The sequence below is a fragment of the Oryctolagus cuniculus genome, chromosome 21 (genome assembly GCF_964237555.1).
Source record: "Oryctolagus cuniculus chromosome 21, mOryCun1.1, whole genome shotgun sequence".
In the NCBI taxonomy this organism is placed as follows: domain Eukaryota; kingdom Metazoa; phylum Chordata; class Mammalia; order Lagomorpha; family Leporidae; genus Oryctolagus; species Oryctolagus cuniculus.
The window spans coordinates 1,328,380-1,355,788 of NC_091452.1; the positions used below are offsets into that span (position 1 = coordinate 1,328,380).

General features: G+C 63.2%; 1 protein-coding gene and 1 long non-coding RNA gene across 5 annotated transcripts in view; one reads left to right on the top strand and one right to left on the bottom strand.

Moving 5' to 3' along the window:
- Positions 1 to 18,702, bottom strand: MMP17 (matrix metallopeptidase 17). Of its 3 annotated transcripts, none has more exons than XM_070066272.1 (10): positions 18,459 to 18,702; positions 10,761 to 10,893; positions 10,297 to 10,426; positions 9,333 to 9,616; positions 8,730 to 8,906; positions 7,439 to 7,538; positions 5,023 to 5,105; positions 4,775 to 4,927; positions 1,377 to 1,634; positions 1 to 887 (listed from the first exon to the last, which is right to left on the bottom strand). In XM_070066272.1, exons 1-10 carry the CDS (start codon positions 18,618 to 18,620, stop codon positions 580 to 582), a joined length of 1,788 nt encoding a protein of 595 aa, XP_069922373.1. In that variant the 5' UTR covers positions 18,621 to 18,702; the 3' UTR covers positions 1 to 579. The 3 variants fall into 3 exon arrangements, with proteins under 3 accessions (XP_069922373.1, XP_069922374.1, XP_069922375.1); XM_070066273.1 differs by lacking the exon at positions 18,459 to 18,702 and adding an exon at positions 14,823 to 14,916; XM_070066274.1 differs by lacking the exon at positions 18,459 to 18,702 and having other exon boundaries at positions 10,659 to 10,796.
- Positions 14,977 to 27,409, top strand: part of LOC127488405 (uncharacterized) — a 26,886-nt gene continuing 14,453 nt past the window's right edge. Inside the window, exons 1-2 of one of the 2 annotated variants that reach the window (XR_011385293.1) lie at positions 14,977 to 15,575; positions 26,018 to 26,140. This is a non-coding gene — a long non-coding RNA (uncharacterized lncRNA). Of the gene's footprint in view, positions 15,576 to 18,722; positions 18,873 to 26,017; positions 26,141 to 27,409 lie in introns of those variants that run through there. The other variant, XR_007916106.2, reaches the window with a different exon arrangement.

Below are 27,409 nucleotides of genomic sequence, written 5' to 3' on the forward strand. Positions count from 1 at the left end.
TTATGAAGCGGGGCGGGGGGTCATGTTTGTCTGAAATGCGGCACAAGAGGCTGGTTTGTGTTGGGGCCGTGGGCCCACTGGGGACAAAGCCCCACAGCGGGGTGGGGCACCAGGGCAGCAATGTGCACACGTGGGGGTGGGCAGCGCAGAAGGGAAGGGGGTCCTGGCCCCCTGCTAGGCTGCTCCTCCAGGCCAGGAGAGGTTGGGGGCAGCCGTGGCTTACTGAGCACCTGCTCAGGGTGGACAGCCGTCCGCTTGTCAGTCAAGTTTTGCAGGACCTGGTCACTTGCTGGGTGGCAGGGCAGCTTCATGGCCCAGCCTGGCCATCTCCCCAGCCCACAGCCAGCAGCCAGGGCCCCAAAGGTGCAGGCAGCAGGGAGGGCCGGGGTGCTGGGCCATGGGCAGCCCTGGGGTGGCAGGGGCAGTGTCCTCTGCTGGCCTCTTCCCTCCTCTGCAAGGCCAGGCTGCAGGGCACTGGCTCCGGGTACTGCAGGGGCAGTGGCGCCAGCCCTCGCCCTCCGTGGTCCCAGTTGTCCTGGCTCCTCTGTCCCTTCATAGGCTGTGCCACTGGCTGTCGTGTCAGGACCTGGCTGCTGTCCACAGTGCGCTGGGCGGCAGCAGCAGCAGCAGCAGCAGTGTGGCAGCTGCCCGAAGAGGGGGGGCGTGGGAGGTGCAGGAGCAGACCTCATAGCTGTTCCCTGAGCGGCTCTGGCCATGCTGTCCGGGCTGTGCGGCCCTGTCCACGCCTACTGCCTCAGTGTCCTCGTCCTGGGGCTCTCCGCAGACCAGCCAGTCCCGGGCCGTGGACTGCGGGTACCCGGGTGCTGCCTCCAGCTCGCCGTCCAGCACTTTCCAGTACTCAGGACCACGGAAGAAGTAGGAGGCGCCTGGGGAGGGGAGAGGCGAGCTGAGCTCTGGGCTGGGCTCCACCCACACCAAGGGGCTGAAGCATGAGAGGCCCCAGTGAGACAGCAGGAGGACGGGTAAGGAAGAACTGCAGGGCCAGGGGGAGCCCCGGGGGCTCTCAGACAGGGCCATCTTCACCTGAGCCTCAAGGGCACCCACGTGAGCCTGGAAGGCCCAGGAGGGGCTGCTGGAGGCTGGAGCTGCCTCTGAGCTGAGCACTTGGTCAGAGGCCTGCAGCAGGGAAGCCGGGGCTGTGTGGTTGTCTGGGAGGAGGGCACAGCAGGTGGCAAGGCCCTGGGGTGGGTGCACCGGGTATGTGAGAAGCATCACACGGGGCCGTGTCGTCTGTGGGGAACCTGTCCACGCTAGGGCTGGACACGCACTGGCTCTGGGTAGCCCCCAACCACCCGTGTGACTCCTGATCTGCAGATGAAGACAGGCCGCACAGCCCGGCCCCGCCCGGCGCTCACCGTCGGACCAGCGCATGGCGTCGTCCAGCATGCTGGGGACGCCCCTCCACAGGGGGCTCTGAGCGGGGTAGCCGGGGTCCATGCGCCGCGTGTGGTCATCGTAGCGCCAGTACCGCTGGCCCTTAAAGAAATAAGTCCTGTCATTGTGCGCCCAGGAGAAGGCGGCGTCGACGCCGCCGGGTGGGAGGCTGAAGTCAGAGATGGGCCGCGGGTATCCTTCCTCCACGTTATTGTCCTTAAACACCCAGTATCTGTCTCCTGGGGGCGAGAGAAAGAGCATGGGCCGGGGCTCGGCCCCACCCCAAGGGGCAGGGGGCCCCGGCCTTCCCTCCTCCCCGCCCAGGCAAGGGGACGGGGCAGCACGAATCTGAATGGCCATTGAGCGCCTACTGTGTGCCTGGCAGGGACAGCAGCCTGCAGCCCAGCGCTGCCGTGGCAGCTGCTGCACACAGGGCGCAGTGAGCGGGGGAGCAGCGGCCAGCGCTCGGCCTGGACACACGCAGCAGTTTGGAAATCCGCCTGCAGAGGCTGGAGTGGACGTCTCCCCAGAGAAGACGTACGGGTGGCCAACAGCATACAGCGAGGTGCTTGGCCTCACCAACGGCCACAGAGCCCAGGGAGGGCGCGGCACACCCGCGAGGACGGCTGTTGCCCCACACACAGATGATCCCAAGTGCTGGCAGGCAGGTGAGCCGTTGGAAGCCTTGGGCGCTGATGGTGGAGCCCCTGTGGGAAATGGTACATGGTTTCTTAAACAATCTAAAAACAGGATTACAGGGGCCAGCACTGTGGCGTAGCAGGTAAAACTGCTGTCCGTAGTGCCGGCATCCCATATGGGCAACAGTTCTAGTCCCGGCTGCTCCACTTCCGATCCAGCTCTTTGCTATGGCCTGGAAAGCCGTAGAAGATGGCCCAAGTCCTTGGGCCCCTGTACCCACGTGGGAGACCCGGAAGAAACTCCTGGCTCCTGGCTTCAGATCGGTGCGACTCTGACTGTTGCGGCCATTCGGGGAGTGAGCCAATGGATAGAAGGCTTCTCTCTCCCTCTGCCTCTCTATAACTGTGCCTTTCAAATAAAATAAATAAATCTTAAAAAAAAAAAAAAAAGCCACCAGAATTATACCATGATTCAGGATCGCACACCACCTGGCATCCATCCAGAAGACTGACCTCAGTGTCTCAGAGAGACAATGCTGCACCAGCGCTCACAGCAGCTGAAGAGTGAAGGCAGCCCAGCGTCCACCTACACCATGCTCCCCGGCACAAACCAGTATTACAGCCTCGAAAAGGAAGGAGATCAGGCCAGTGTGGCGGCGTAATGGGTTAAGCCCCTTTGCAAGACTGGCACCCCACAGCAGCAGCTGGGCTGGAATTCAGCTTCCTGCTGATGGGCGTGGGAAGGCAGTGGGACGGCCCACGTGCTCGGACACCTGGGTGGAGCTCCTAGCTCCTGGCCTCAGCCTGGCCCAGATCTGGCTGTGGCAGCCACTGGGGAACTGGACCAGCAGATGGAAGATCTCTCCTTCTCTCTCTCTTGCTCTGCCTTTCAAATAATCAAAAAACAAACAAACAAAAAACAGAGGCGGTGTGTGGTGAGAAGAAACCATCTCTAAGGGGATGAGGTGGTGCACCAGCCCCATTTAAGCCGCCACCCGCCATCCCATACTGGAACTCTGGCTCAAGTCCCAGCTGCTCCGCTTCCCTTCCAGCTCCCTGCTAACGCATCTGGGAAAGCAGCAGAAGATGGCCCAAGTAGTTGGGCCCCTGCTTCCTATGCGGGAGACCGAGATGGAGTTCCAGGCTCTGGGGCTCCGGCCTGCTCCAGCCCTGGCCATTGCAGCCATTGCAGGTGTGAACCAGAACATGGAAGATTTCTCTCTGTCCCTCCCTCACTCTGTAACTCTGATTTGCAAATTAATTAGTTTAAAAAGAGACAGTGAGGTGAACACAACATAAAGACGATGTTAAAATTGGATTAAAAAATCCTCTGGAATCCGCTGGACCCTGTGCTGCTCCTTCTGTCTCACACAGGTCCCTGTGGACAGCTTCCTGGGCCACCTCTGCCCAAGGCCTTGGCCTGTGCCTTCCACTGGCCCAGCCTCCCAAGTGGTCGCTGCTCAGCTCACCAGTGACAATGCCCATAGCCAGCACCTGTAAGGGCTGAGCAGGAGATGGGAATGGGGTGTGGGGGGGAAGCAGCTCCCCTAACACATGCGTCAGGCAGAGGGGCATCTCCTGAGTCTGGGAGCCGCCCTGCTGCACTGTGCTGCAGCGCCCCCATGCGCACATCCGCGCAACCTCAGACGTGGCTGAAGACGGAGAAGGTGTCTTTCCAGAGGTCATTAAGAGCAGCCACGCAGAATTAGGGCCAGCTAGGCCGGCGCTGCGGCTCACTAGGCTAATCCTCCACCTAGTGGCGCCGGCACACCAGGTTCTAGTCCCAGTCGGGGCGCCAGATTCTGTCCCGGTTGCCCCTCTTCCAGGCCAGCCCTCTGCTGTGGCCAGGGAGTGCAGTGGAGGATGGCCCAGGTGCTTGGGCCCTGCACCCCATGGGAGACCAGGAAAAGCACCTGGCTCCTGGCTCCTGCCATCAGATCAGCGCGGTGCGCCGGCCGCAGCGCGCCGGCCGCGCCGGCCATTGGAGGGTGAACCAACGGCAAAGGAAGACCTTTCTCTCTGTCTCTCTCTCTCACTGTCCACTCTGCCTGTCAAAAAAAAAAAAAAAAAAAAAAAAAAAAAATTAGGGCCCGCTCAACCTGGGGACTGGTGTCCTTGTGAGAAGCCCAGGAGTATGGCTGGTGCCACCTGCCGCTGAGAGAGGCCCCAGTGGGAGATCTCGGGCCTCTGTCCTCAGGATCCGTGGTCCACAGCACCACCTGCTACTCCGGTGTGGACACCTGTGCCCTGCACCGCCTCTACTCCTGCCCTTAACTCCCACGTGGACATGAGCGAAAGGCCTGCGCAGATACGACGACAAAGGCTGTCCACAGAGCTGGGGCAGGGTTCAGGGCCAGCTGGGCTTTCCTCCCCACCGCCCTGGGCACCCTCTCTGCCTCAGGGCCTTTGCCGGGGCAGCTCCCTTGGCCTGGAACTCTGCCCTGGTTCTCTGCTCAGACAGCGTCTCCCCCAGAGGCTGTCTGGGCAGCAGGCCTCCCTCTCCCTCAGCCCCTGAAAGTCACTCCTTACTCTCGCGGGCTTCACAGTGCCCAGCAGAAGGGGCACCTGCAGGCCTACCAAGGACGAGGCACACAGTAGGCGCTCAACACGCATCCATCCAGTGCTGCTCTGTGCACGGTGCCGGCAGGCGGAGCAAACCTGCTGCCCCAGCAGATCGCAGGCGCGTGAGCCGCGGGGGCGCCGGCTGCGGCTGCGGTCGGTGAGGCCAGTGGGCCGCCCACCTTTGAAGAAGACAATCTTGTGGTCGCTGGTGCGCTCGTAGACGGCGTCCACACTGTCCAGGTGCAGCGGCAGGCCCCGCCAGAAGCGGTGCATCTGTGCCGGCTGCAGGGACACCAGGTGCCGATCCCGGGTCAGGCGCCAGAAGTACTTGCCTGGGGACAGAGGGGAGGGCGGCCTTGGGCTGATGGGTCTAAACCCCAGGGTGCGCCATGCCCTTCGGCCGCCCCCAAGGGACGCCGGGGCTTACCTTTGAAGAAGAAGGCTTCGCCACGGATCTGGGCCACCGCGTCGAAGTGGGTGCTACACCGGTGAGGCACGTCTTTCCGGGGCCTGCAGGGCAGAGGGCCCCCACCCAACCTGAGCCACTGTGGGAGCCCATTGGTGCCCGCGGGCTCTGAGGTGTGCACAGCTGCCACATCACGGTGGGGGGCAGGGGAGAAGGTGAAGGAGACGGAGGCCCTGGCCACTGTTGCACAGGCTGGTGCAGCTCTCACCTCGGGGCAAACGCAGCAGCAGGGGCACGTGGGGATTGGTGGTCTCCTGCGCTCTGGCCAGCAGGTCCACTCTTGCTGCAGCTGTGCCCGCAGGAGGCCAAGTCCAGCCCCAGAACTGCACCCCTACAGAAAGCGCAGCCGCAGCAATGCTACCCATCACGCAGCAGAGAACCTGAAGCACACATGCTTCTCAAGGAGACGCAGGTGCAGGTCTCCAGGGTGTTAACACAAAGCCACATGCAGCAGTCTGCGGCCTTCTGCACATCCGAGCCCTTGCATGCGCGCCGGGCACCGGGGAAGGGACCACACACGGAAGTCTGCCCCAGGGAGAATGGGGTCGTGGGGCCAGGGCAGGTGTCTCTGCACCTTTTGCAGGTTGTGGCATTGGCATGTACCTCCCATCCCGTCAGAACGTGACTCAGAACCACTGGGACAGCAGCAGGTAGGGCAGGGCAGCGTGCAGCCAAGTGAGAGTCCAGAACCACTGATGGTTGCAGACCAAGCCCTAAGCAGACCGTGTTGCCCCACAGGCCCGAGTTGTGTGTCCAGGCAGCAGTAGGCGAGGGGTGGGGGCACAGGGACACTTGCTTTCCTAAGGGCGGGTCCGCGGCTGCCCCTTGAAAGTGGCACCTCTGTTCTAATCAAGTGAGGCTGGAGGGAGCCCTGTGACCTCGGGGGCTGGGTCACAAAGGACACAGCTGCTGCCTGGCCACTGGGTCCTGGGCCACATCAGCTCTCAGGAACATCCCCAGGAACCCGGTCACCACACTCTGAGCCAGAGCCCAAGGGCCAGCCACAGGCACCTGCCCAGGGCCACAGGCTGGGCCCCTCCAGTCAGCCCAGCTCAGGCACCTGACGCTGAGTTAAGATGCACCCAGCCTTGGGTGCCTGCAATGTGGCATCCTCTGTGAGAGCAGGGGATGAGTCCCAGCTGCTCCACTTCCGATCCCGCTCCCTGCTGATGCACCTGCCAATGCAGAAGACGACCCAAGTGCTTGGGCCCCGCCACCCATGTGGGAGACCTGGATGGAGTTCCAGAATCCTGGGTTCGGCCTGTCTGTTGCCACCATTTGGGGAGTGAATCAGTGGATGAAAGATCTCCCTCTTTGTCTTTGTAACTCTGCCTTTCAAATCAATAAATACATTTTTTTAAAAAAGATTTATTTATTGATTTGAAAGGCAAAGTTACAGAGAGCCAGAGGCAGACAGAAAGAGAGAGGTCTGTCACCCACTGGTTCACTCTCCAAATGGCAGCAATGGCTGGAGCTGGGCTGATCTGAAGCCAGGAGCCAGGAGCATCTTCCAGGTCTCCTATGTGGGTGCAGGGGCCCAAGCACATGGGCCATCTTCTATTGCTTTCCCAGGCCATAGCAGAGAGCAGGATTGGAAGTGGAGCAGCCAGGACTCAAACCAGCACCCATACAGGATGCCAGCACTACAGGTGGCAGCTTAACCCACTATGCCACAGAGTCGGCTCCAATAAGCAAATCTTTTTTTTTTTTTCTTCTTCCATTCGTTCACCCCCCAAGTGGCCACTATGGGTGGTGCGTTGTGGCCAGCGCACTGTGCAATCCGAAGCCAGGAGCCAGGTGCTTCCTCCTGGTCTCCCATGTGGGTGCAGGGCCCAAGGACCTGGACCATCCTCCACTGCACTCCTGTGACACAGCAGAGAGCTGCACTGGAAGAGGAGCAACCGGGACAGAATCCGGCGCCCCAACCAGGACTAGAGCGCGGGGTGCCGGCGCCGCAGGCAGAGGATTAGCCTAGTGAGCCATGGCACCGGCCTAAATAAATCTTTTTTTTTAAAAATTGCCCCTAGGCTTGTATTCCTTGGCCAACATCTCTGCCCCTGGGGGATAGAGACCAGCTGCTGGCTTCCTGGCCCCCAGATCCCTGAGCTTAATGAAACGGTGGTGGTGTGGTGGCACCGGGAGGGTTGCCTGTTCACGGTAGGAGAGGGCAGCAACTTGAACTGTGTGCAGGGACCCCTGGCGGGGTCGAGGGAAGCAGGTGCTCCCGTCTCTGACTGTAGGAGCTTGAGAAAATAGCGAATGTGGTTGTTGGCTCTTCCCAGGCTGAGCCACGGCTGAGGGTGGATGTTGCCTGGGATGGGGCGGCACCAGCAAGGACCCACAGACACAGCGTGTGGCAATCGTGGGCCATGCTTACGCGGTGCTGGAGCGATTGTCCGGGGGCTCCGGCAGTAGGGGCGGCTCCTCTGCCTCGGGGGTGTCTGGTTGCGCTGTGGGGGACACAGACTCCCGTACACCTGTGAGAGGAGGAGGAAGAGGGGACACTAAACCCTGGGCCACCCACCTTCCTTCAAACTCCCAGGCCCCTGGGATCCTAGGGGTGGACCCGAGGCCCCTTGGCTGATGTACATGATGACTATCTCATGGACCAGATGCGGGGGCAGCAGCGTGGAGCTGGGTGGACCCTACTCCAGAAGCCATGTTGGTCCCAGGAGGGGCTGGACCACCTGGGCATACCTGTGGAACGCACAGCAGTTCTCTCAGGGCACAAATGCTGCTACACTCTCCCACTTCACACATGTCCTCCAGAGAATGCAAGGGAGGGCACAACACGCCTGCACAGATGTCACAGCACAGCTCACAACGTGTCCACACACCATCACAGCACGGCTCACAACGTGTCCACACACCATCACAGCACAGCTCACAACGCGTCCACACACCATCACAGCACGGCTCACAACACGCATGAACACAGATGTCACAGCACAGCTCACAACATGTCCACACAGCACATCATACCACAGGTCACAACATGTCCACACACCATCACAGCACAGCTCACAACATGTCCACACACCATCACAGCACAGGTCACAACATGTCCACACACCATCACAGCACGGCTCACAACGTGTCCACACACCATCACAGCACGGCTCACAACGTGTCCACACACCATCACAGCACGGCTCACAACGTGTCCACATACCATCACAGCACGGCTCACAACACACATGCACACAGATGTCACAGCATGGCTCACAACACGCCTGCACAGATGTCACAGCACAGCTCACAACATGTCCACACAGCACGTCACACCACAGGTCACAACATACTTGCACACCATGTCACGGCACAACTCACAACACATCCACACACCAACATCATAGCACAGCTCACAACATACCTATACACACATCACAGCACAGCTCACACGGATGCCGGCACTGCAGGCAGAGGATTAACCAGCTGTGCCACAGTGCCGGCCCCGTCACAACATACCTAGACACACACCTCAGAGTACAGCTCACAATGTGACCACACACCACCACAGCACAGCTCAACACGCCAGCACACTGATGTTCACAGCATGGCTCACAACAGGCAGCGGGGGAAACAGCCCAGATGCCCACATGCCCTTGGGGTCCCAGGACCCTCCCAGTCTTCCTGGCGGCCTGTGGAGGGCGCCAGGGCACACTCACCATACAGCTGCCAGACGCGCACTCTGTCCTCATAGGGGAGCCCATAGCGCAGTGGGTCACCCACGGGGCCCTGGTAGTACGGCCGCATGATGGAGCGTGTGGCGGCAACATGGCCCAGCCCAATGGCATGGCCAAACTCATGGACAGCCACTGCAAACAGGTCCATCCCTTGGGCATCTGGGAACACAGGAGCCATGTGAGCCAGGGAGGGGTGGGAGGGACCCTGTGCCTGTGGGGTTCCCCTCCACCCTGGCTGTGCTGGGTGCCCTGTCCTGGTCACAGGCTCTGTGAGGCTGCATGGGCAGCCTGTGCTGCCTAAGGCCATGGACTCAGAGTTCTGACACTGCGGGGGTCAACCTACAGCCCATGTGACCGCCCTGATCTCCCCTCCTGGAGGAAAACCCACAGGGAGGGAACCCAGCTAGGCTGCCCACAGATGCCTGGTGACGACTTGGGAGCCCAATGGATGTGCAGATGTGCGAGTCCTGGCGTTTGGGGGCTGGCTATGCAGGACAGCGACTTGTCTGCTCTTACGGGGTGGGTGTGGCTCCTATATCTCCATGAGGTCTGCAGGGCGCCCAGGGATCCGTGCCCCAGACGTACCCGATGAGCGGAAGGTCCAGGCCTCGTCGTCATCAAAGTGGGTGTCCCCGGCCGTGTGGTGGTCGCCGGGGAAGAAGGCATGGGCCACGGTGCCGCCGGGGCCGTCGAAGGGGTAGCCATCGTTGTGGTCGGCCTTGGAGAAGTCGATCTGGATGTCGGCGGCGCTGCCCGCCACCTCGTGGAAGTTCAGCGGTGTGATGTCACTCCAGACTTTGAGGGCGTAGTACATGAGCGCCCGCACGGTGTCCCGGCCCAGCGGTGAGTCCCGGGGGAAGGTTCGGACCCTGAGGGCAGGGTCAGATCAGCGCTCAGGACACCAGGAACACAGCCCCAAGGGCCTTCCCTGGAAGCCCCTCCCCAGGTTAAGCCCCACGGGCCGCCCTGTGTCTTCCGCCTCTGCCCCTCCCAGGAGCTCACTGGGGTGGATGAGGGACCCTGGGGACCAATAAGGATCAGCTTCCAAGGCAGGGTGTCAGAGCCAGGCCCCTTGGCAGGAAACAGCCTGCCTGCCTGCCACACCTGGCCCTGAAGGGGGCCTCTGCTCACAGGTTCACACACTAGCCAGGGCCCAGCCCAGGCGTGGTGGACCCGAGTCCCACAAAACCCACAGCCTGATGTGGAAAGAGGGTGAGGATTGGGTTGACGAGGAGTACAGAGCCCTGCATTCAGGGAGCGTCCCTCTTAGAGACAGAGGTGGGCACAGGCAGAGACCGAAGGGCTGGGGGGGACCTGCCCTGCCCGCACTGTCCCTCTTAGAGACAGAGGTGGACACAGGCAGAGACTGAAGGGCTGGGGGACCCGCCCTGCCCACACCTTCACTTTGGACTTATGGCCCCCAGGGCAGACAGCGAAACTCCTGCTGTCTGAAGTCAATGCACATGACAGGGGGCAGCCATGGGCCCAGCAAGGACACTGCCTGCCAGGGTCTGGAAGCCCCACAGTCCTGCTCCTCCCAGGCACCCACCTCCATGACAGGTTTCTCTTGTTCCACTTGGTCGGGGCTGGAGCCTGGCGCCTCCGTCGAGCCTGGGCCACAGGGGGCAGGTCCGGGAGGGAACAGCGCGGGGTCTTCATGAGTGCCAAGGTGGCTTCGTCTGCAGGGGTGGGTGGAGTTCAGGAGGCAGGCCAAGCTCACAACCCGCTGCACGAGGGATACCAAGGGTCTCCCCAGAAGTGGGAGCCTCGACTCCAGACACGGGTCCCTGTCTCGGTCCGACACCCACCCCCAAGGCCTGGTGGGGGAATGAGGCTCAACCTCGAGCTACCTGAGGCCCACACAGAAGGGTTTATGTCTAGGGCCCAGGACTGAGGCAAATTCAAACTTACGGCCTGGCCCTGAGCACCGAGAGCGGCCAGCGGCAGGGCCCTGACTGGGGCAGAGGGGTGTGGTGGAGCTAGCACAGCCCCAGCAGGGACCAGAGAGCTAACCCAGGATGCCGGTGGTCTCCAGGCCGCCAAACTGCTGCATGGCTGTGATGGCCTTGGACAGTTCCTCTTGCGTCTGCAGCTGCCCGGTGGTGGAGTCCGCCGGGGGCAGGTAGCCAAACCTGCTCAGCCACTCCTGGGGGCAGAGGGCACAGAGCAGAGTGAGGGGCTGCAACAGAGGCCCAGCTCCCCCAGGGGCGCCTGCACGGGCCACGGCTGCTGCGGGGGCCAGGCCTCTCCCAGCCCCCAGCCCTGCCAGCCCCCAGTGGGCCTCCTGCTCCTTTCCCAGCTGCCTGCAGCAGCTGCCAGAGAAGTGTCTTATTCAGCCGGAGCCCTTTAGGTGGGAAGAGCCTGTGCAGTGCAAAACCCAGACAGCAGCTCTCAGAGGCCCGCCTCACCTCACGCCTCTGAGGCAGCACAAGGCCCAGGGACACTTAAGAGTGAAATGTAAAAGTTCCTGAACATGGCCAGTGCCACAGGCAGGCCCCACGCTCGTTTGTGAGGGGCGTCTCACATCCCAGTTCAGAATGCCAGCTGAGGAGGGCAAGGGGTTCAGGCCCCAGATGCTAGGAATCGAGCCACAAACTGCATGCTCATAGAGGAGCACACCCAGAGGAGAAGCACACCCAGAGGAGCAGCACACACACAGAGGAGCAGCACACACACAGAGGAGCAGCACACACCCAGAGGAGCAGCACACACACAGAGGAGCAGCACACCCAGAGGAGAAGCACACACAGAGGAGCAGCACACCTAGAGGAGAAGCACACCCAGAGGAGAAGCACACCCAGAGGAGCAGCACACACACAGAGGAGCAGCACACACAGAGGAGCAGCACACACAGAGAGGAGCAGCACACACAGAAGAGAAGCACAGCCAGAGGAGAAGCACACACAGAGGAGAAGCACACCCAAAGGAGAAGCACACACAGAGGAGACGCACACCCAGGGGAGCAGCACACCTAGAGGAGAAGCACACCCAGAGGAGAAGCACACACACAGAGGAGCAGCACACACAGAAGAGAAGCACAGCCAGAGAAGCACACACAGAGGAGAAGCACACCGAGGGGAGCAGCACACACAGAGGAGAAGCACACACAGAGGAGCAGCACACCCAGGGGAGAAGCACACCCAGAGGAGAAGCACACACACAGGGGAGCAGCACACCCAGGGGAACAGCACTCGCTAAGGTGCTGCCCCATAAGGCAGGGAGGAACCCAGGCTTGAGACAGGCTGCCCAGGTCCAACCCCAGTGGCCACCTCTATGCTTTGTGACCTGGGACAACTCAGCCATGGCCGCTGGCCGTTCCCTCAGCTGTGGGACCAAAGCCCTTACTTCTCAGGGTGGCGTGAGTCAGGACGTGGAAGGCAGCAGCGGCTGGCCCAGCGTCACAGGAGACGGCTCTGCAGGAAGGGGTGGGCGAGGCAGAGCCAAGCCCCACCACAGCCCCACTCATTTCTGCCACTCCTGGGCACAGGAAGCGCCCCCGCCACTTGGCAGGCGGCCCCCACGCCTGCATCAGTCTCCTCTACTTGCAAACCGTGCCCCCTCCCACTGCACGACTGCTCTGGCCACCTCCTAACAGCCCCTGCCACGTGGACAGCACCAGGGCGGGCCCACTGCTGCCCAACCCTGACGCCCCAGGCAGCTGACACGCCTGCTACCCCGGCTTTCAGGGATCCCCTGGGCGTCTGTCCCGGACCTGCTTCCAAGAGACTAAGCTCGGTGCTGTGCGGGCCTGTTTAGTGGGTACCTGGAAAATTCATGCCATGCATTTCCACTGGGCCCTGAAGCTTGGGAGGCTCCAGTGTTGGGTGGTGGTCCCCCGGCCCAGGGGCAGGGGCACCCTGCACGTCCAGGCCCAGCAGGTGGGGTGGGAGTGCGGCTCTACCATCCAGCGTTCCCAGAGGCCTCAGTCACCCCTGACCAGGAGGGGTGGTCTCCATGATTTGCATACAGTTTGCATACACCTGCAGCCAACAAGCCAGCCCCTGTTCCCAGAGATCAGTGCTTTCCAGGGTCCTTGCTCCTCCTTCACCCCTCCCCAAATGCTCCCAACACATGCGCTCCCCACTCAGTCCCAGCCTGGGGGGGCCAAGGCTGTGAGTGCAGGACTAGGGCATCTTGGACATTTCTCTGAGGGCGCAGGGCAGGCCTGGGACCCAGGGTGGACTTCCACGAGCAGAGGGACCTGGGAGAAGCACCCTTTGCTACCCCCATGTCGGGTGGCAACAGCGCAGACAGGAGTGAGGGTCTGTGGCCCTGGATGGTCTGTTTCAGAGAGCTCCCCGCCACGCCATTCCCATCACTTCAAACACTGAAATGCACCCACATCAGTCATCTCAGGATTTCCTGAGCCAGGCTCCTGCCCGTCACCGGCGGAGGGCACATCAAACAAGAGGCAGCCTGAGGGCCAGCACTGTGGCGGAGCGGGTAAAGCCACACTTGCAACACTGGCATCCCATACGGACGCTGGTTTGAGTCCTGGCTGCTCCACTTCCGATCCAGCTCCCTGCCAGTGTGCCTGGAAAAGCAGTGAAGATGGCCCAAGTGCTTGGGCCCCTGCACCCACATGGGAGACCTGGAAGAAGCGCCTGCCTCCTGGCTTCAGCACGGCCCAGCTCTGGCCATGGTGGCCATCTGGGGAGTGAACCAGAGGATGGAAAATCTCTGTCTCTCCCTCTCTTCCTGTAACTCTGGCTTTCAAATAAATAAATAAATCTTTAAAAAAAAAAGTAGTCTCACAAACATTTCACCTATGCATATTTTTGCAAAACAATTTTTACAAACATTTAAAATTCTTGATTCTGAAGTCTTTTCAAACATCAGGAAACACACAAATGCATACCCACATTTCTTAGTCTTTAGTTAAGCTCAGGTTTAGGCTGTAGGGCCATCTGTCACTTCCTCCAGGAAGCCCTCTGGAGTTTCCTCAGACCACACATGATGACCCATGAAGACAAGCTCCCTCCCCGCTCTCCAAGGAATGGCTCACAGAAGCGTGCCCCTCTCCTACCCAGGCCAGCTGCCTCCAGGGCCTTTGTGGCCTGTGAACTGGGATAGCAGCGGGGACAGCCCCTGCTTGAGGGACTCCCAGAGGCGGAAGGCACAGCATTCCTGGCGGAGCCTGGGCCCCACCGGCAATGAGGTGAAGGCAGGTGGCGGTAGCTGCAGGTGTGAGGCCAGCCCGGGCCGCAACCTGCAGGACAAGGGCCAGGCCTGGGTTTCAGGGGCTGCCTGTGACCCTCTAGTCTCCAGGGCTGGGCTTCAAGGTCAAGGCCACTGGTTCCTGCCTGGCCCTGGGAGCACGGAGTTCACAGCACCTGCTGGAGTTGGAGCACAGAATGGGACCAACTCCAGGGCTGGCCTGGTGCCTGTCCCACAGGTCTGGGCTTGGGGAGGAGCTGCACCATCAGTCCCGGACAGGGCAGACCCCTCCCATGCCACCAGCACCACCCAGCCTGGACTCGTGCCCTTCCCCTCCGGGGCCCAGCACACAGGCCTGCGGTGGGACTCGGCCAGAATGGGAGGCTACAATCAGCGCCCCAGCTCGCTAGGGGAACCCCAGGGAGGTGTCTGACAGCAGCACAAGCCCCGACGGGTTCAGGGGACATTAGCAGCTGCAGGCCACAGAGGGGGGCCAGCTGCCTTGCTGGGCCTTCAAGTCCACGAGGTGCCCCAGCCCAGCCGGCTCCTTCCCGTTCTCCCAGACCCTGCTGGGAGGAGCAATCGCCCCGGCTGAGCCTCCAGGAGGGAGGCAGGCTCCCGAAGTCCAGGGCGTGTGGTCACGGCCCCGTAGCAGATCCATTTGGAAATGTCAAACAGGGCTAATGGGCTGGCGAGGCGGGAGCGTCAGCCAGCGGGAGAAGCCGGGCCCGGAGGAACGAAGGTTGCACAGAAGCCAGCGTAGCCAGCACCTGCCGGGCCCACCCCCAGCACCCCACCCTCACCACCGGGGTGGACGAGCCCCTCCCTCCACCACCGTGGGGCCTGGGGCAGGAAGACCCCCCGGGGACACAGACCCCCCCTCCTTCCAGGTGTCCCCATCCTCACCCCAATACCTACCCCAATCCCTGCTGCTGCGGATGGCAGCAGACCGGGGACCCAGTCCTCCTCTGCCTGCTTCCTACCCACCCACCCTTGGGCCCCCCCCCCGCTGTCGCCACGGAGACCGCTGTCTCCAGGGCAACGGAGGCTGTGGAAGGCGGAGCTGCAGCAGCGCTGGGGTGAACCTTCCAGAAGGCCACTGGGGAGGGGGTGGGCACAGAGCCCCAGCCCCGCAGCAGCCTCCCCAGGCTGGTGGCAGTCCCCACAGCTGCCCTCCTGCTCCTCCCGAGGACGGTCGGGGACCTGAGCAGAGGCAGAGCCTGCCACACACAGACAAGCGGCGCCCGCAGCCCACCCCAGCCCTGGAAAGTTTGTCACCCTTTGCCACAACGTGCGTCTTCCTGCGGCTCTCCCCAGGCAGGGCGCTGTGGAATCCCTGAGGAAGATTTTCAGTCCTGCAGAGTGCGGTCAGCCACCCGCCCTGACCCAGCGAGCTGTGGCTGAGCTGACGGCCCACCTCTCACTCCTGGGGCCCGGTGCCAGCAGCCCCATCTCACAGACAGGAAAACCGAGGCTCAGAGACTACAGCGGGGCAGGGGCTGCATCTGCACTCTCGCAGCCCTGGCCAAGAGGAGGTCAGCGGGCAGGCAGGACGTCCCGCCTTCCCTGGGCCCTGCTAATGACCTCACTGCAGAGGCCTCGGCCACTCCTCGCACACTCAAGCCCCTCTCACCCCCAGGTGGGCAGTGTTACCTTGACCTCCACTCACAGGTAAGGAACTGAAGCCCAAAGAGTTGGGTACCCTGCCTGTGTCACACAGCACGCGGTCAGGGCCAGAGCTGTGGTCCGGCTCCAGCACCTGTGTCTGACCCACTCAGCCCCTCCAGGGGGCAGAGGAAGGGTGCTGGGTGCCCTGCACCCACCTTCCCCTGGGGGAGACTCCCGGACGCCTCTCAGGGTCCCCCTGCCGGTCCTGAGCACTCCCTGTGCTGGGAGCTGGACCCGTCCAGCCATTCGTTTGGCAGTGGACAGTGCTCAGCGAAGACAAATGACAAACGGTGACCAAGCAAATACGTGGGTCCTGGACGGTCACTGTGTGAGGAAAGATGCCCACAGTTGGGCAACCCCAACAGCTCCAGTTAAGGCCCCTCCCACGCCCTGCCCGACTCGGTGCTTGGCAGGTGCAGTGAGTAACTGGGAAGTTAACCTATGGCGCAGGCACTGTGCACAGGAGGAAACAGGCTGGGACGCTGACCCACAGTCCATGGCCAGCAGGAACAGCTGTGTCAGGATCCCCGGCTCACAGGGTCCAGGGCCTACCCCGTACCCGCTAGGCTGTGGGGGGTGCTGATCAAGCGAGCGCTCGGAGCATCTTGGGCAGGGGCGGGCAGACACAGGAAGAGAAGCAGCACAAAGAACAGCGAGTGCAAGGGCCGGGAGGCAGGAGCAGCCTGGGATGCCCAGGCAACAGGAAGAAGCCGGTGACCTGGCGCACGGGTGGGGGTGGGAGAAGCAGGCATCCAGGTGGTGTGGACCCTGGGGCCAGGAAAGGAGCAGGCCCTGCCCAGACCCCCTGTGCCCCACCACTGCCAGGGAGGGTGGTCAGCAGGCTCGCAGTGCGTGTGGGCAGTGTGCCCGGCACACACCCCACACCCACACCCACGGCCCCCAGTCGAGTCTTACGGGAAGCTGAGATCCACCATCCACAGACAGGCATCCCCAGAGCACCCCTGGAAACCCCCAGGGAGGCCCCATGGTGGGCAGCACCCTGCTTTGCCGAGACCCCCCAAACCCCTCCGCACCAGCCCGGCACGAGCCTCAGGAGTACGGCCCAGCAAGCCGCGCCAGCCTCTTCTCAGGGCTCCGTGCTCCACCCGGGGGACCGAGCCCTGGCACTCAGACCTGCTGCCTGGGGTCGGGGGCAGGACACTTCTGAAGCCACCAGGACAGCCATGGAGGGACCACGGAGCCAGGGACTCGCGGACACTCAGTTTCAGTCCAGGGCTCGCGGCTGATTTCCTCAGGGGGTGCACGGGGGCTCAGCTTTGCCTGGGTGCTGTTCCTGAGGGCTGAAGGACCCACAGGCGGCCACGGAGGACAGGATGAGGAGGCTGACCCGGGAGGGGGCCACCAGGCGCCCTCAGGTGCTCCAGCCACCACTCTCTGGCCCCGCGCACGCCCTCGGGCCTCCAAGGCCACCCCTGCACGGCCAGCCCGATCTCACCTCTGGGTGGGGGTCGTAGGAGCCCTGGCGCCTGCCCAGATGGCGTTGCTGGGAACTTTAGAAAACGGCTCACCCCCATGTCACCAGCACCTGCCCCGGGGGTCCCATCCAGACCCGGATCCCTCACGCTCGCTGCCCGGCTGTGACCAGGGCTCCTGGTCCCCATGCTATTGGGAACGACCCTCCGTCCTCGCCTGGGCCAGGCCCCATGAGGTGGCCGCTGGGCAGTGGAGTGCGACGTGGTGACCGGGAGACCAGGCGGCTCCAGCTTCGGGTGGATGTGGCCAGGACAGAAGCTTGGGAGAGCACAGACAGTGGGCAGCCGGCACCATCTGCGTGGGAACAGGGACCCCATACGCCCTCCTCCTGCTGTGCACGCCCGGGAGGCGCTCAGGGCCAAGAGGGGAGGCAGCCCCTTTCGGACCCCTTCCAACTCAGGCACCGCCGGCTCAGCAAACTGGAGGCCGGCGGCTCAAGGCCCAGCGAGGGGCTTTGTCCAGCGCCTCCTGGAAGCCCCCCACCCCCCCACCCCTCCAGGCGGGAGGCCTCAATCCAGGCTTTGTGCGCGGCTCCCGGGGTGGGCTGCTACCCGCAGAGGCCGGGCCGCACTCACAAAGGGGCCCTTCTCCTCCCGGGCCGGCCGGAGGCAGCGGCCCCAGGGCAGCGGGGCGGGGCGCACGGGAGCCCTCGCCCCGGTCTCGGGACCCTGCTTGCCGCTCGCGCGCGCTCCCGACGGCCGGCAGAGGGCGCCCGGCACCGCCGCTCGGGAGCAGCGGCCGCTGAGCCGCCGTCCCGGGGCCCGCGGGCGGCTGCACCTCGCCGCACGCCCGGGCCGAGGGAGGGGTGGCCGGGGCGCCCGAGGCCGGCGGGGCGCGGGTCTGCGCCGGCCCCTCTCCCGCGGAGGGCGGGCGGGCGGCGAGGAAGTTCCCGCGCGCCGCGGCTCAGCAGCCCACTCGGCTGGCGGGGGCTCCGGCTGGGGTGACCCGGGTTCCGCGCCACAGACGGCCCGATGTAGGGGCCCCCAGGTGCCGGCGTGCGGTGCCCTCCGGACCCTGCGGGCCAAGCCACGCGGACACGGGGTCCACGAAGCCACCGCGGCGCCCGCTCCGAGCTCCCGGCTGCGACCTGGATTCGGCGCCCCCCGGTGCAGAGCCCGAGACCACCACGTCTGAGCCCAGCCTCGGGGCCGCCGCCCGCGCAGCCAGCGGCGCGTGGGAAGGGCCCAGGGCTGGACCGAGCGGGTCCGGGGGGCGGCGGAGCTCGGCGGCACCGGGAGAGGCGCCCCCGCGCGCAGCCCGCTCAGGCTGTGCCCACGCGGGACCCGCGGGCGACGGCCACCCGGCACGAGACCGCCCCGCGCGCGCTTCGGCGGCCCAGCCCGGGGCACGGGCGCAGGACCAGGGCCCGCCGCGCTCCCGCCGCGCACTCACCGCTCCCAGGCTGAGGTCCTCCGCGCGGGGCGCGGGCGCCGAGCGGCCGCCGCGGCCTCCCAGCAGCAGCAGCAGCAGCGGCAGCAGCGGCAGCAGCGGCGGCGGCGGCGGCGGCAGCAACGGCGCGGGCGGGCCGGGACCGCGGGCGGCGCGGCGCCCCATCCCGCTCGAGGGCCCCGGCTGCGGGAGAGGCTGCGCGCCCGACCCCCGCTCCGCGCCCGCGCCCCGCGCCCGGCTCTCAGCACCCCGCGCGACTGGCCCGCCCTGGGGCGGAGCCAGGCTAATATATGCTAAGATATGCTAATGCAAGGCGCGCCCGCCGCCTCCTTAAAGGGACCACGCCGGGGACGCGGGAATCCCCGCCCGGCAGCCCCTCCGCGGCCTGCGGGACTCGGCAGAGCAGGAAGCGGACGGGTGTGTGAGGGTCTCCACCCGGGCGGGGGCTGTGGCCGCGGTTATCCCGGACCCCGCCGCGGCCGCCGCAGCGCGCCAGGCAGACGCTGGATGGAGCCCGCGCACCGCGGGAGAGGGCGGGGCCGGGGCGGGGGCTGAAGATGGGGTCTGCGGGGTCGGGGTCTGCGCAGGGTCGGGGTCTGAGGGGGGATGGGGTCTGAGGGGGTCGGGGTCTGAGGGAAAGAGAGGATACGAGGAGGGGTCTGAGGAGGAGTCAGGGGGGTCAGGGTCCGAGGAGCCCTCGAGGTCTGAGAAGAGGATGGGGTCTGAGGGGGTCGGGGTCTGAGGGGGGATGGGGTCTGAGGGGGGTTGGGGTCTGAGGGGGTCGGGGTCTGAGGGGGGATGGGGTCTGAGGGGGTTGGGGTCTGAGGGGGTCGGGGTCTGAGGGGGGATGGGGTCTGAGGGGGTCGGGGTCTGAGGGGGTCGGGGTCTGAGGGGGTTGGGGTCTGAGGGGGTCGGGGTCTGAGGGGGGATGGGGTCTGAGGGGGTCGGGGTCTGAGGGGGGATGGGGTCTGAGGGGGGATGGGGTCTGAGGGGGTTGGGGTCTGAGGGGGTTGGGGTCTGAGGGGGTCGGGGTCTGAGGGGGGATGGGGTCTGAGGGGGTTGGGGTCTGAGGGGGTCGGGGTCTGAGGGGGTTGCGGTCTGAGGGGGGTTGCGGTCTGAGGGGGGATGGGGTCTGAGGGGGTCGGGGTCTGAGGGGGGATGGGGTCTGAGGGGGTTGGGGTCTGAGGGGGTCGGGGTCTGAGGGGGTTGGGGTCTGAGGGGATGGGGTCTGAGGGGGTCGGGGTCTGAGGGGGGTTGGGGTCTGAGGGGGTCGGGGTCTGAGGGGGTTGGGGTCTGAGGGGGTTGGGGTCTGAGGGGGTCGGGGTCTGAGGGGGTTGCGGTCTGAGGGGGGTTGCGGTCTGAGGGGGTCGGGGTCTGAGGGGGTCGGGGTCTGAGGGGGGATGGGGTCTGAGGGGGTCGGGGTCTGAGGGGGATGGGGTCTAAGGGGGGATGGGGTCTGAGGGGGTCGGGGTCTGAGGGGGTCGGGGTCTGAGGGGGTCGGGGTGTGAGGGGGTCGGGGTCTGAGGGGGTCGGGGTCTGAGGGGGTCGGGGTCTGAGGGGGGTTGGGGTCTGAGGGGGTCGGGGTCTGAGGGGGGATGGGGTCTGAGGGGGTTGGGGTCTGAGGGGGTCGGGGTCTGAGGGGGTCGGGGTCTGAGGGGGGTTGGGGTCTGAGGGGGATGGGGTGTGAGGGGGGTTGGGGTCTGAGGAGGGGATGGGGTCTGAGGGGGTCGGGGTCTGAAGGGGTCGGGGTCTGAGGGGGTCGGGGTCTGAGGGGGGTTGGGGTCTGAGGGGGTCGGGGTCTGAGGGGGGATGGGGTCTGAGGGGGTCGGGGTCTGAGGGGGTCGGGGTCTGAAGGGGTCGGGGTCTGAGGGGGATGGGGTCTAAGGGGGGATGGGGTCTGAGGGGGTCGGGGTCTGAGGGGGTCGGGGTGTGAGGGGGTCGGGGTCTGAGGGGGTTGGAGTCTGAGGGGATGGGGTCTGAGGGGGGTCGGGGTCTGAGGGGGGTTGGGGTCTGAGGGGGTCGGGGTCTGAGGGGGTCGGGGTCTGAGGGGGGTTGGGGTCTGAGGGGGATGGGGTGTGAGGGGGGATGGGGTCTGAGGGGGTTGGGGTCTGAGGAGGGGATGGGGTCTGAGGGGGTCGGGGTCTGAGGGGGTCGGGGTCTGAGGGGGGTCGGGGTCTGAGGGGGTTGGGGTCTGAGGGGGGTTGGGGTCTGAGGGGGGATGGGGTCTGAGGGGGTTGGGGTCTGAGGGGGTTGGGGTCTGAGGGGGGTTGGGGTCTGAGGAGGGGATGGGGTCTGAGGGGGATGGGGTGTGAGGGGGGATGGGGTCTGAGGGGGTCGGGGTCTGAGGGGATCGGGGTCTGAGGGGGTCGGGGTCTGAGGGGGTCGGGGTCTGAGGGGGGATGGGGTCTGAGGGGGTCGGGGTCTGAGGAGGGTTGGGGTCTGAGGAGGGGATGGGGTCTGAGGGGGTTGGGGTCTGAGGGGGTCGGGGTCTGAGGGGGGTCGGGGTCTGAGGGGGTCGGGGTCTGAGGGGGGTTGGAGTCTGAGGGGGGATGGGATCTGAGGGGGTCGGGGTCTGAGGGGAGATGGGGTCTGAGGGGGTCGGGGTCTGAGGGGGTTGGGGTCTGAGGGGGTCGAGGTCTGAGGGGGTCGGGGTCTGAGGGGGTCGGGGTCTGAGGGGGGATGGGGTCTGAGGGGGTCGGGGTCTGAGGGGGTCGGGGTCTGAGGGGAGATGGGGTCTGAGGGGGTCGGGGTCTGAGGGGGTTGAGGTCTGAGGGGGTTGGAGTCTGAGGGGGTTGGGGTCTGAGGGGATGGGGTCTGAGGGGATCGGGGTCTGAGGGGGGATGGGGTCTGAGGGGGTTGGGGTCTGAGGGGGTCGGGGTCTGAGGGGGTCGGGGTCTGAGGGGGTTGGGGTCTGAGGGGGTCGAGGTCTGAGGGGGTTGGGGTCTGAGGAGGGGATGGGGTCTGAGGGGGTTGGGGTCTGAGGGGGTTGGAGACTGAGGGGGTCGAGGTCTGAGGGGAGATGGGGTCTGAGGGGGTTGGGGTCTGACGGGGTTGGGGTCTGAGGGGGGATGGGGTCAGAAGGGCGTTCCCCTCTGAGGAGAGGATGAGTTTGGCGGCGAGTCTGAGCAAGGGAGCTGAGGAGAGGGCTCAGACTGGGGCTCAGAGTGGGGGGCTGGGATGGTTGAGGGAGGCCTGAGTTGCAGAAACCTGGGTGGGGGTCATTTGGGGAGACGGAGATGGGAGCCTGGAAGCCAAGCAGTGTGGCTCCACCGGAGGTCTGTGGTCGCGGCAGGTGGGGGGGGCAAGCACCAACGGGGCTGCGTTTGGGAGGGGGGCTAGGCGTGTACCCCACCATGCTCAGCACCTTACATGCCACAGGACTTCAGAAAGTTTAAGGAAAATGTGTATTGTGAAATCTGCAACTATGCATGATTTCTTTGCCCCCAAATAAACATCTTTTTATTCCATTTTCCATGAACTCTTTGAAATGCCTTCATGTATGGCTTTACTACTTCTATCCTTTTTTTTTTTTTTTTTTTTTTTTTTTTTTTTTTTTTTTAAGATTTATTTATTTATTTGAAAGGCAGAGTTAGAGGCAGGGAGAGAAAGGAGAGAAAGAGAAAAGTCTTCCATCCATTGGTTCACTCCCCAAATGACCGCAATGGCCGGAGCTGGGCCGATCCGAAGCCAGGAGCCAGGAAGTCCCTCCAGGTCCCCCACGTGGCTGCAGGGACCCAAGGACTTGGCCATCTTCCACTGCTCTCCCAGGCCACAGCAGAGAGCTGGATCAGAAGTGGAGCAGCCGGGACCTGAACTGGTGCCCATATGGGATGCCAGCATAGCAGGTGGTGGCTTTACCATCTGTGCCACAGCATGGGCCCCTCTCATACATACATACATATATATATACACATATACATATATATATATTTAAAGATTTATTTATTTATTTGAAAGAGTTAAAGAGAGAGAGAGAGAAAGAGAGAGGTCTTCTATCCACTGGTTCACTCCCAAGATGACTGCAACAGTCAGAGCTGTGCTGATCTGAAGTCAAGAATCAGGAGCTTCTACCAGGTCTCCCACGCAGGTGCAGGGGCCTGAGCACTTGGGCCATCTTCCACTGATTTCCCAGGCCATAGCAGAGAGCTGGATCGGAAGAGGAGCAGCCGGGACTCAAACCTGTGCCCATATGGGATGCCGGCACTGCAGGCAGCGGCTTTACCAGCTACGCCGTGGGACCGGCCCTCTCATATCCTTTTATGAGACGGAAACCATGATTCTCATTTTGCAAATGAGGAAACTGAGGACTGGAGAAGTGACCTGTGGTGGGATCACAGAGCCGGCCAGTGGGGGAAGGACACCCAGCTGCTTCCCTCTCCAGCCCCTCCCCCGAGCTGTGTTGTGAAGATCGAGGTCCCATTCTACTGACAGGGACACTGAGGCTCAAGTGCTTCCAGAGCCACACTCCCCTGTCTGAGGGTGGGCCCCCTCCACTCTGGGAAGGCCGGTTCCGGGCAGAGCCCCCTCCTCACAGCTGTGGCTCTGGCTCCACCTGTCCCTGCTGCCCTTGCACCTCAGGAGCCCCTTCTGGGGTGTGGAGGTTCTGCAGCTGCTTCAGGCCACCATGTGGACTCCTCCAGGTCCCATGCCCCACAGAACCCTGGCATTTCTGAGCTTTGATCAAGTGCGTCAGGAGGGCAGAGACCCAACTCAAATGAGTTCTAGTTAAGGAAAGGAATTTTGAGTTCACTAAACTGGGACAACCCCGAGCAGATAACATCAGGCAAGGCTGCATCAGGCTGCACGGCAAAAGCTTAGCACCTGATTCCTCTCTCTCCCCGTCTCTGTGTGGGGCGGCGACAATGACATCCCAAGTCCAGCCAGAGACACTGTCTTTCTCCAGACCAAGTCCCAAGGCTGTCTCTCATTAGCTCATTTGGGCTGTGTGTCCATCCCTGAACTGATCGTGCGGTCTGTGAGATGCCTAGGCTGGGAGAGATTTTCTAAAGGGATTTGGAGGTGCTGAGGGTAGAGTACAGGAGAGTGGATGGCAGGCAAGGCTGGGTCAAGGAGCAAGGATGACAGTTTGTGTTGGCTGAGCCCACTACGTAACACTAACTGCACTGGAGACTCAGAAGGGAACCCTGGCTGGGGGACTGTGGAAGGCACTGTGTACGGGGAGAGGACAAGTAACAGGATGCCGGCCTCACAGAGGGCTGATCAGCAGTGAAGGGAGGCGGCTGTTTACCAGACTTGAATGACAGGGGCTTAGGCTGCCAGATGAACACTAGAAAAGACTTCATAGGCAGGCCGATCCACCTCCCTGCTGACCCACCTGGGAAAGCAGCAGAGAATGGCCTAAGGGCCTGGGCCCCTGCTGTCCTCGTGGGAGACCTGGAAGAAGTTCCTGGCTCCTAGCTTCAGTCTGGCCCAGCCCTGGCCATTGTGGTCATTTGGAGAGTGAACCAGCAGGTGGAAGACCTGTCTCTGCCTCTCTCTCTCTCTCTCTCTCTCTCTCTCTCTCTCTCTCTGCCTCTCAGATCCAGGCAGGGGCTGGTACACTACACAGATGCGTGGCTTGGTGCCAGGCACGTGTTCCTTCGTGGTGGGGCTGCGTGGCACCATGCTGCAGGATGCCCTTCCAGCCTCTCACCAGTCTGGCATTAGCACTGAGATGCAGCTTTACCCCATCAGACTGGCAGCGCGGAGCACACCGCACACCCCCACAGCCGGGACTCTGGCTGCTGATTCAGCCTTCTGGAAGGTGCTGGGAGCAGTGTCAACATTCAAGAAACATAGTTTAGGGCCCAGAGTTCTTGGAATCTGTGCTAGAAAAATGTTCCCATCCTTGCACAAGAAAGCTCGTGGAGGGGTACACCACAAGAATGCTGCTGAATGATTTGTAGTGGGAAGCAGTTCAGAAACTGCCTGTCTGCAGCAGGCTGGCTGAGCCAGGGCCCGGTGTACCACCCGGCGGGCCTGGCGAGGGCATGGCTGGGGGCTGGGGTCCGACCTGCGGAGCCCGTGTCCCACCGTGGGGAAATGGGCCACCAGGATGCTCTGTAAGCTGGTGGCCACCCTGAACTGACCACACTGGGAATTCCCAACGGATGGAATGCCACATCAAGGCTGGGAAGAATGGATTAGACCCATGGTACCAACAGGTCGCTCAGACTGAGTGAAAATTGTAAGAACAGAAAATCAGGAAAAAGAACAGGAGACAGTGACCACGCATTTACCACGTGTGACCCACACACCTGGGGCATGTCAGCGGAGCCCTCGACCCACCCAGTTGCCCTAGCTCTGACCTCAGCACTTTCAGCTTTCCTCAGATAATGCCCCCTGCAGCCCAGGGTCCCACCGTCCAGGGGTTTAGTGATGCTGGCCCTCGCCCTGGAGCTGGGCCCCTCCTCAGGCCCAGGAGAAGCAGCCGTGAGACTTCTGTGGGAGCTGTTTGAGTCTCCCTGGAAGGGTTTACTGAGCTAGAAGAATCGTGGCCCACGTTGGGAGCGTGTGCCGTGGTGTGTTTGTGGTGGCGGGGGAGGCGGGGTGTGCAAAGCAGAGAGAAAGGTGCGCGGGAGAGCACGGTGGCGGCTCAGGTGAGAGGGGGAGGTGGAGCAGCCCACCTGAGCTGCGTCACGTCCTGCTGCCTCCCGCACCTGTCCTCTCTGTCCTGCAGCCGTGGGCTGTGGGAACCCACCGCGCCCGAGGGCGTCCATCCCTGACCTGAACGGGAAGGACCTGTACCCCGGCCTTGGGGTGACTGACGTTGTCCATGTTGTTTTGTTTTTGAAAGAGAGAGAGAGAGAGAGAGAGAGGGAGAGAGAGGGAATCTTCCATCTTTCCACCTGATGGTTTGCTCCCCAAATGGCTGCAGTGGCTGGGCCAGGAGCCAGGAGCTTCAGCCAGGTCTCCCACATAGGTGGGAGGGGTCCAAGCACTCTGGCCAGCCTCTGCTGCTTTCCCGGGCACATCAGGAGGGAGCTGGATCAGAAGTGGGGCAGCTGGGACGTGAACCAGCACCCACATGGGATGCTGGCCGTGCAGGCAGGCTGCTTAACCACTCCAGCACAGTGCAGGCCCCTGTCCGTAGGTCTTGAGACCACCCTCAGCCTCTGGCCTCCCCGTCCCCTTGGCCCAGGCTCTAGGGAGCACTTCCTCCTGAGTCCCTGTCACCTCTGCTGGGGTCTGCTCAGGTGACTCGGGCCAAGACGGGCAGGCGTTCAACGACTGAGGAGGCTCAAAGGCCCTCAGCATGCTGGGCTGCATTTCCGCTCCCAGCATGCTTGTGTAGCAAAGAGCCAAGGATAGAAACAGGAGTGTGTGCTGCAGGCAGGGGCTGACGCATGTGCACAGGACAGGACCCCCTTCTTGGGCCCTGAGACCTGCACTGGGGCCAGGCCAGGCCAGGCACTGGGCACGACAGAGACCACAAGGGCCCAGATCCCTATTGTGCAGGGCTGGGGACAGAAACAAGGGTGGGTGAATCAGGACATGCGGTGCAGGGAGGTGGCCCTGCAGGTACCTAGGTGCTACTCCCAACCTGGGAATGTCGCCTACAGGGCAAGCCCATCGGGAGAAAATCCTGGATTTTTTGCTGGTTCTTCAAGGAGGCGGGGGGAGCAGCAGTAGGAAGCACAAGTTGGGAGCCTGCAGAAGATCCACCTGGATGCCCACCCAGCAAGGTGAGCCTGGACCACTGGCCTTCGGAGCTGCGGGAGAGGGAGCGTGTGTTTGTGGGGATTTGATCTGCCAGCCCCTGGGTGCCCTCGCGTCTCCTGTAGCGTGGAGACGCAGGGGCTGGGAGGGTCAGAGGACTGTGACAAGGAATCAGGGGTCGGCTTAGCAAAGGCCTGAGTGGGGTGAGGGAAGTGCGCAAATACTTCACCGTCACCCGACAGCCCCACAATGCACCACACATCCCACCTGGTCCCACAGCCGTGGCCAGCTCAGCGTGTGTGTGAGCTCTCTGTGATGGTCTCGGAACACGTGCCCGTCGCCAGGCTGCACCTGAGGGAAGAGGGCACGGCCCTAAGCCAGCCTCTGTGTTTCAGAGGAGGTGGGGCTGGCGTGCAGGGAGTGGGAAGGCTTTGGAACACAAACTTGGACGCTTTTAAAATTTAAAATTTTTTAAAAAGATTTATTTATTTGAAAGGCAGAGTTACAGAGAGAAAAGGAGAGGCAGAGAGAGAGAGAGGGAGATCCCATTCACCGACTCAGTTCCCCAAGTGTCCACAATGGCCGAGGCCAGGAGCCAGGAAGTCGATCCAGGTCTCCCCCCTGGGTGACAGGGACACAGTCCCTCGAGCCAGCACCTGCTGCCTCCCAGGGTCTGCGTTGGCAGGAAGCTGGGACTGGACCTGGACCCAGGCACTCTGTGTGGTGCGGCATCCTGTGTGCTGCGCCCCACCAGCCCCCAGCCGGTTACTTCAGTGAGGGTGCAGCGTGCAGTGCAGCGGTGCTGAGCACAGAAGCGCTGCTGTTGGCAGCGCCTCACCACCCCTCCCAGGACTTTCTCATCCTCCCAGGCTGAGCCTCTGTCCCCGTCCAGCACTGACTCAGCGTGTGCCCTTCTGTGGCTGGCTTATCTCCCGAGACACTGAAATTCTGGCAATGCAGACGGGCCTCTCCTGGGCCAGGCGGGGTCCTCCTGTGTGGAGGCCCCCTTTCCCTCCTCCGTTCCTGTGAGGGTGGGCGCTTGGGTTCAGTACCCTTGGTAGTGTGGCTTTTGCCACCAGGCCCTTCCTGTCAAAGAGCGCCCCCTGCCTTTAGTGCCCTCACCTTGGCAGCGTGGTGTCACAGCTCCCCACTGTCCCCCTGCTCCCTGCTGTGTTTCTGGGTCCCCCTTCCCCATGTCCTCCTCTGCCACCCCCACTGCTGGCCTGGTGCGACTCTGTGGCAGGCTTCCTGGGCATCCCTGGGGGGCGAGCTGCAGATCCCTTGGACCAAAGCCC

What these genes read in the sequence shown, in the direction of transcription:
- MMP17 (XM_070066272.1), bottom strand. Translation starts at nt 18,620, where the DNA reads ATGGGGCGCCGCGCCGCCCGCGGTCCCGGCCCGCCCGCGCCGTTGCTG. An exon ending in AAGAGAAACCTGTCATGGAG is followed by an intron (nt 9,617 to 10,296) that starts GTGGGTGCCTGG and finishes CCCTGCCCTCAG; the next exon opens with GGTCCGAACCTTCCCCCGGG. An exon ending in CGCCATGCGCTGGTCCGACG is followed by an intron (nt 888 to 1,376) that starts GTGAGCGCCGGG and finishes TCCCCTCCCCAG; the next exon opens with GCGCCTCCTACTTCTTCCGT.